The 8,485-nt window shown below is 36.7% G+C and overlaps 1 protein-coding gene across 5 annotated transcripts in view; it reads right to left on the bottom strand.

Annotated features, from left to right (window-relative positions):
• Positions 1 to 6,184, bottom strand: part of LOC108276202 (zinc finger protein 835) — a 14,498-nt gene extending 8,314 nt beyond the window's left edge. For 3 of the 5 annotated variants that reach the window (XM_047160423.2, XM_017487677.3, XM_017487676.3), the window contains exons 1-4: positions 6,024 to 6,184; positions 4,720 to 5,008; positions 4,533 to 4,632; positions 1,564 to 1,618 (exon numbers count right to left, since the gene is read on the bottom strand). In XM_047160423.2, the coding sequence (XP_047016379.1) occupies positions 1,564 to 1,618; positions 4,533 to 4,632; positions 4,720 to 4,986 (422 nt within the window). In that variant the 5' untranslated portion in view covers positions 4,987 to 5,008; positions 6,024 to 6,184. Of the gene's footprint in view, positions 1 to 146; positions 1,544 to 1,563; positions 1,619 to 4,532; positions 4,633 to 4,719; positions 5,009 to 6,023 lie in introns of those variants that run through there. The other 2 variants (XM_047160424.2, XM_047160425.2) reach the window with 2 other exon arrangements.
• Positions 6,185 to 8,485: the final 2,301 nt, after the last annotated feature.

An 8,485-nucleotide genomic window follows, 5' to 3' on the forward strand; every position in this document is an offset into this window, starting at 1 on the left:
AATAATGTTAGCACTTTATTAACGCAAACCCGCTAATAGCCCATTAGCAACACTCGCTACGTCTGTAATGTAAAGAAAGACTCGCCAATATAGGGGTGTTTCCCCCTCAAAATACATTATTACAGAGCATAATTTGCGTAATTTACCTATCGAGGAGAAACCTGGCGAGTTGGGCGTCTGTTTTCAGGCCTTTCTGTTCTTTCAGAGCTCTCCATCGGTCAAACGCAGTTCCTACACTGACTCTAGTTTTACTCCTAAACGCATCGTACAGCTTTTTAGATAAATACTGAACCGGTTTTGGCTTTGACACTTCGGCGGTAATCACTTCTAGCTCATCCATATTCAAGGCGTGAATATGGTGAACTTTTACGCCTTGGTTATACGAATACAGATGTGTGGTAAGCGAACGAGTCTTTGTACCGACTCTTTTAGGTGAAACATCAGAGTCGACTCACATGCCCGAGTCGGGTTTAGTTTTTCTTTACTTTTCTATAGATGTAGCTAATGTCGATACTTCATTCATGGCTTGGTTGAGAAGATATAAATCACGATTACGGATATTTAAAATATATATATATATATACATATACCGCACATTTCCCCGTTTAGAGAGAGAAATAAAAAGGAATGAACCGTTTGCGAGCCGAAAGAGTCAGTGAGCCGAGCCAAATGATCCGACTCAGTGAAAAGAAGCGCGGTTCCTATATTATATAGTAATAGTAATTCATAAATAAAAATAATTTAAAAAAAAACATAATAATTCATAGCTCAAAAAATTGTCCAATATGATAAATTAATTGATGATCACGGTTTAAGGAAGGAGTTAATGCATTTATTTATACTCACTTATGAATCTTTCATCATTAAAGGATTCCTTAAACGTATTATTTCTATATTTCCCACTCCATTTTCAATCCCAGTACAGTTTTTGACAACACCAGCATCTCCAAATATATAAATAATGTAAAATGCGGGACGTGCAAGAATAAATAAATAACACAATAACACTAATAATAATCGGTAAATTGACACAAACGTCTTCAGGGCAGAGAAGTTGACCCTTTTGCGGTTTCTCTGTAACATGACAAGCGACATTTTCTGTCTTATTAACTTTATTAGGAGAGTCTGGTAAAGAAACGACTGTTTAAAAGGTTACAGCCAAGTGTTCACAGGAACTAACTTGTCTTGTGGACATTCCACAACATTGAATACAACCGTAAATGGATAAAAATATAACGTGCTGTTCTCTGTGAACTGCTGTGATTTAAAGATGAATAAAACTCTTCGGGATGCACTTTTATAGTAATAACAGTAACTCCACTTCATCACACTGACCAATCATTAATTCTTTTCTTGTCAGAGCGCAACCCCATTCACCAACAGAAGGAAAGTTTACTCGCAGTGAGAAAAGTGATGCTTGATCGCACCACGTTATAAATGACCCAGTATCTGTTCATCATTAACCCTTACAGATATTAAAATACAGGGCATCCCTAAACCAAAATATTCCATGCACTGATCTCTTTTAAATTGAGCGATCCAGCGTTACGGTCATCCACATACCTCTCCGAGTCCACGTCGGAGTCTGCGTTCTGCCGGACTGTCCAGACTTGAATCGCTGTAAGAGATCATTGCTGATTGTGAATTATACGAAATGATGAAGGAAGAGCACGTATGCAATTCATCAAAGGGCAATCACGAACCTATTTTCCACTGTATGTGATACATATGTGATGATCTCTGAGTCTCAGTTCTGTAGGTCTGAAGTTTGTGCCACAATGTACTGGAAACAAATTGTTTTGTGTTCTTGGTATGTGTTGTTTTGAGCCTTCCTAATCACCCCACCTTTCGCCCTCTCTCTCTCTCTCTCGGTTCTTCTTCTTCTCTTATTATCTGGTAGACTAGAAGTCTTTTAGCTCTTATATACCTCAAACCTACCTAATAGATGCTTTGAGTTCATCCGTGACCTGTTCCGATTGACATTTATCATTCTTTATCAATATTTCTATATACACTATGCTTTCAGTATCATTAAACTAAGAAGCTCTGGTGTAGGTGTGACTTCTTACTGGGCCCAGACGAGAGGAAATCAGCCAGTGTCGGGTCCAAATTCTGGTTCTGTGACTGGTACAAACAACTTAACAGTAGGACTGAAACTTTATGGCTTATTTTTCTTGGTGTAAGTGACGCATGGATCCGCGACGGCATCTTTCGTGCTTAATAGATATCCAGCACTTGATTTCATTGCCCTATAACCAAACCGATACAGCAGTGACATCAACCAACCGCTGCATATTGATTACTGATGATGAAGAATTGAATTGGTTTTGTTTTTGTTTTATAAAATGTTTCCTGTTTGTACACAGAAAGACAAAACATACGTACTGTAACTGTATGATTACATACGAACCGTGGTTGAGTTTAAAGCTGCAATTTGCTGTGTATCTATATTTTGACTGCCATACTTTGACATATCTAATTACTAACATTCATATTATAATTAAGCCTATTCATATAATTACCGGGTAATTATTAGGACAATTCACATTTAACCCTTTCATGCATAGTGTCTGCACTTACGGACAGTCAACTGAAGGCACTTTTATATATATATATATATATATATATATATATATATATATATATATATATATATATATATATATTAGGAAAATATCGACTGTAAATCACCTCAAAATTAACATAAACTTCTGCAGCTCTTTAGTATCTTTATTAAATTTGTACATAAAATAAAAAATTTTAAAAAATTCCAAATGTTTTCGTGCCAGACTTCACTAAATGCCTTAGAGTATTAAAAACTATATTTTTGTTTGTTTTAAACTATTGTTGTTGTTTTTTTTTTTTTACTTCTTTGCTTCATGTAACAGTCCCAAAATGTAAAAATGTTCAGAAATGATGTTTTCTAAAAATTTTAGACCTAAACGTTACAAATTTTGGACATAAGAAGATTCCTTTCATTCTTCTTCTTTTTATTATTATTATTATTATTATTATTATTATTATTATTATTATTATTATTATTTCATGCATACTATTTCAGTTTGTTTTTTTTAAATCCTTTTTAATTCTTGATATTTAGACAGAATCAAAATTCATATATCATGCCATTTTAAGTAAAAAAAAAAAAAAGAAAAGAAAAGAAAGAAAATCTAATGAATCGGTATATGAGTATAAATAATGTATGCATGAAAGCGTGAATGTCCTACAGTGTAGAGAGGAAAGACGCTGGGATTTCCACATCAGCCCCTAACATGGCTGAACGCTGAGTACGGTTACCTTTTAATGTGTAACCGTTACTGATTAGTTTACGTGGCTATAAATAAGACCATTTGAAGTGGTTTTTGTTTCATAGTGACGCTTCACGTTACCACTTTTGACTCTAAACTGATGGATCTGATTCAGGGTGAATAAAAGCATACTTCTCTGTCCAATTGTCTTTAAAGCTTTATCGTTTTTTTTTTTGTTTTTGTTTTTTCAATATATACATATACAAACCATGTCGCTACAGTAGTTCTACAAAAAAATGAAGAAAAATTTTCCATTACATTTCAATTACATTTTACATTCGGCTCGTTATTTTCTCAGCCACTCGTCCCTGGTTCATGAATAATTCATGAGCATGTGCGACTTCATCCAATCACTGAGCACTGGTGCAAAATACCATCATTATTATCATCACCTTTCCTTAACAAAGTTTAATTACTTTAAGCGGTTTTAAATTTACAAACTGAAGTTAAAAGCTATTATTATTATTATATTATTATACTATTATTATAATATTATATTATAATGTTCTATATGGGTTAAGAAAGAATGAGAGAGAGAGGGAGAGTGAGAGAGGAAGAACCTTACAAAACTGATGTTGCAAAATAATTCTAGCTGCTAGACCTTAGTTTATGTCTTACACTAAATATGATTGGATAAAATTAGATTTCTATCACATAAACATTGAGGTATAATCATCATCATCATCATCATCATCATATCCTCTGAAGACCCAAATAAAGAAAACGTATGTGTGTTGCCCCTGAACATTCGCACTATCGTCGGGGGATCGCAAGTTCAAATTCCGACGATGCCACAGCCATCTGTAGCCGGGAGTCAAGACGGCAAAATTGGGTGTGCTCTCTGTGTGGGAGGGGCATTCTCTCTCTCCCCCTGTCAATCACAGTGGCACTAGCCAATCCTGAGAGTCTGTAAGCTCATGTATGCGGAAGAGGGTGGAAAGCGCTTTCCTCAGAGTGTGTTACACTGCCACGTGATGCAGCATGAGCAGCTGTTCAAAAAGATGCACTATTATTATTATTATTATTATTATTATTATTATATTATTATTATTGTTGGTAGCTGTCGTATGATTGGAGGAGGAGTGGAGTATGATGGTGGGTGGGAATTGAGCCAATTGAGGAGAAAATGAGTGAGAAACTATGGAAATGTACTTTATACCTATAGAAATGATGGTTTTTAAAAATATTTTACATGCAGAAGTAGTGCTGTCTGTGTTTATTTACCTTTACTTCGTCTGTAGATTTTCGGCGGATTGACCTGCACGCTTACGTTGGCGGTGTCGCGCACCTTTTCGTACTGGCATCCGATACTCCTGATCGTCGGCTAAAACGCAACGTGGATAAATTAAATTTATAGCAGACCAAATTTAAAACGTGAGTGTATTTTTCTGAATCGATTAAAACGACTTACCGTTGCTGATGTCGGAGCGCCGACGGTGTATAACGAGGGAACTGCGTTCTCGATCAGCCTGAGGTAACAAGTCATCCCGGCGTTAAACAGCCCCAAGTTATTGAAGCAGTCATCCGAAAAGTGTCTGTCACATATCCGGAAACTCGAACGAATACCGCTGTCTTCCAGATGAGCAAACTCCAACCATCTTTTTCGCAACCAAGGGTCGGTCGGGAAAGCAAACAACGTGCGGGGAGAAGAGCAGCCGAAAACACAGCGCCGGACCATGACTGCTGCAAACTAGCCGTTTCTGCAAAACATACACAGCAGTGCTGACGTTTACTGAGGCGGGAAACGTGCATCATTTATTACACACCTCCAATTCATCGTTCTCCCCCGAAATGACAAACTGTAAAAGTGAAACTCACTTATCACTACCAACACCCATCAAACACATTAAAGGTGTTTCGAACTTTACGTTTTCACACCTAACCCGAACTCCTCTATCAGCAGAGGACACAGCTACAGCTACGACACAATGAAACGTTATTTAAAACTGAAATAAAACAACGTACTCCAAGTTAAATTTAAGAAAAAACTACAACTAAGCATGAACTGCAAAATATCACCCCAGAATTAACTGCAATGAAATTCACATATTAATTCACACTGATGTTTTACAAAATAGTAGTAGTAATAATAATAATAATAATAATAATAATAATAATAATAATAATAATAAGGAGAAGAAAATTTCATTTGTAAAGCTCTTAACAATTGGCATTGTCACAAAGCAGATTTACAGGAATATATTCATAACAATAATAATAATAATAATAATAACAACAGCAATAATACATAAGTGTCTTAATAGTAATAATACTTGTAAAAGTATTATTAATAAGTAACTTTGTAAAAGAAACACACAAAATACAAAATGATGTTTTTGTTTACATTTAATGAGTATGTTCAATTTCTGTAGTAATAATAATAATAATAATAATAATAATAATAATAATAATAATAAACCTAACAGAAATTAACATCCAAGTTCATCCATGGGCAATATTTCTAATTTTTGTTTATAGCTGTAGTTTTATTTTATTTTATTTGAGGCCATCATTTTATAATAATAATAATAATAATAATAATAATAATTTTTACTGTCTTACTTGTTACCCGTGTATTATTACTGGCCCCGATTAAATGTATTTCCGTTTGAACCCGGAAGTCGGTATTAAAATTACCTACATTTCATTTTTGTGAAGTGGCAACGACTTAAATCTTGCGCTAACATTTAACACTAAAGAGAAATGAATTATTACCGCGCGGTGCCTCACACCACTGAACAGCGCCTCCACAGCAACAACCGACAAATCATTAAAAAAAAACAAAAAACAAATAACCAAAATATTCGAGTTTAGCGAGCAGTATCTGGGACGGAGCGGCGGTGTCGCACAAACCTACACGACAGAGCCATGCTGTGACCACGCCCCTTTCTCTGCGTCATCAGGCTGCGACCGCAGCGTGAGAAAAGCGTCGAGGACAACATTAGCGCCACTGCGTGTGTGTGTGTGTGTGTGTGTGTGTGTGTATATATATATATATATATATATATATATATACACACACACACACACAGTCCAAATCTGTTCCAGCATTACAATGCCCCTGTGCACAAAGCGAGCTCCATGAAGACATGGTGTGTTTAGTTCGGAAGAACCCGAGTGTCCTGCACAGAGCCCTGACCTCAACCCCACTGAACATCTTTGGGATGAACTGGACCTGGAGTCTCCTCACGTCAACATCAGCGCCTGACCTCAACCTCCCTAACGCTCTTGTAGCTGAATGAACACAAATCCACACAGCCACGCCCCAAAATCTAGTGGAAAGCCTTCAATAAGAGTGGAGCTTATTATAACAGCAAATAATGAGATGTTCATCAAGCACACACGTGTGTGGTCTGGTGTCCGCATACTTTTGGCTTTATCGTCAAAACCAGGAGCAATAAACCTGTCCATATGTGGAAAAGTACAACTCAGAGCTGTAATATATATGTATAGGATATCTTCACGTTGTTGATTTTTGCATTAGTGAAAGCGTCCAACCTTACACACGTCACTTTTCGGTGGTTTCGATACATAATTCGATACATAATTATACTATACGGAATATATATATATATATATGTACTACCATACAAGATCTTTAATTGAGTTCTAGAGAAGCAAAGTGCACAGAGTAGAGGTGTAAGAGCCAGAGTAAGTTTTTGTTTGTTTTTTTAGGATAATGTGGGGTTGGCATTTTAGGGATTAGTTATATGCTCACTGAAGAGGTGAGTCTTTAGATGTTTTTTGAAAATAGTGACAGATGCTGTGGTCCGGATTGAGGTTGGAAGTTCATTCCACCACTGAGGGACTGTTAGTGTGAAGGTTCTGGAAAGGGATCTTGAGCCACACTGAGTAGGCACTGCTAAGCGTCGGTCGTTAACCGATCGCAGATTGCATAAGGGAACGTAAGCCTCATGGAGAGTGTTGAGGTAGGAGGGTGCTGTTCCAGACAAGGTCTTGTACATGAGCAACAAGGCCTTGAATTTGATACGGGTGTCTACAGGAAGCCAGCGGAGGGAGACGAAGAGGCGTGTGACATGGGTTCTTTTGGGCCGGTTGAAGACGAGGAGTGCTGCTGCATTCTGAGCCGAAATATTTTATCTAGATACAGTAAAATATAGAATTATGGAGGTGCTCATTATATTGTCAATTGCAGTACTGTGTTATTAGTGCAAATTTTATTCTAGATGTTTATTTTGTGATTTCTGCATGGTTATATGTCCTAACAATCCTTTTTTTTTAAACACTATATGTTACAGAAAAACGTTTGTAAAGACAGCAACACATTATGAAACAGACCACTTTTAAGACAAATACATATACACACACACACACACACACACACACACACACACACACACACACATATATATATATATATATATATATATATATATATATATATATATATGATACTATAATGAAGTCTGCTGGGTTTTGCTGCAAAAAAAAGCCAGTCTCCAGAAAAGCTGTGTCAGATTCTCCAAGACGCTCAGTAATTTCCTAATTACCAGCTAATTTCCTTTTTTAAAGGATTGTCACATCAGACATGAACTTTGTTTACTCTCTTTTTAGTATTTTTGACTGATTTCTTTCTGAAGGCTTTCTGATTGCTTTACAGCATTTCTTTGCATGTGCCTAAGACTTTTGCCCAGTATTTGTATATTTAGATCAGTATCGAAAGGGATGATTATATTCTTGGGAAAAGACTTCTAGGTGCACAGTGCATTAATGATGCTGCTTTCTCTGCGTGCTTCACCTGGTGATGTGCTTGGAGCCGGAGCAGCACAATAATCATGATCTTTGAAAGAGAGAACCTCCACCTGACTTTTTCTCCTGTGACATACTCCTTTTCGTGTTGGAATAATGTATTTTGTAATTTAGTAATTTTGGAATAATGAATAATGTAATTTCCATTCAAAAAGTAATGGCACTGCAAGTCTGCTCCGACCCCCGCCGGTGGTTTGGGTTCTGTCAGCTGTTTAAACAGCTGTTGAACTTTCCAGACGCAGCAGTGCTCGTCACATTTATTCTCTTGTTTCTGAAAGTAGACTGTCTTACATATGTTACAGCGGACATTCATTGTGTAGGTCAGGGCGTGAAGTAAACTCAGTCCTAAACCTTTACTCGGAGTGCTTTAAAACTAGCGCGGTGCAGAATTTCTGCTGCACACGAGG

This window comes from Ictalurus punctatus, chromosome 15, assembly GCF_001660625.3.
Source record: "Ictalurus punctatus breed USDA103 chromosome 15, Coco_2.0, whole genome shotgun sequence".
NCBI lineage: Eukaryota > Metazoa > Chordata > Actinopteri > Siluriformes > Ictaluridae > Ictalurus > Ictalurus punctatus.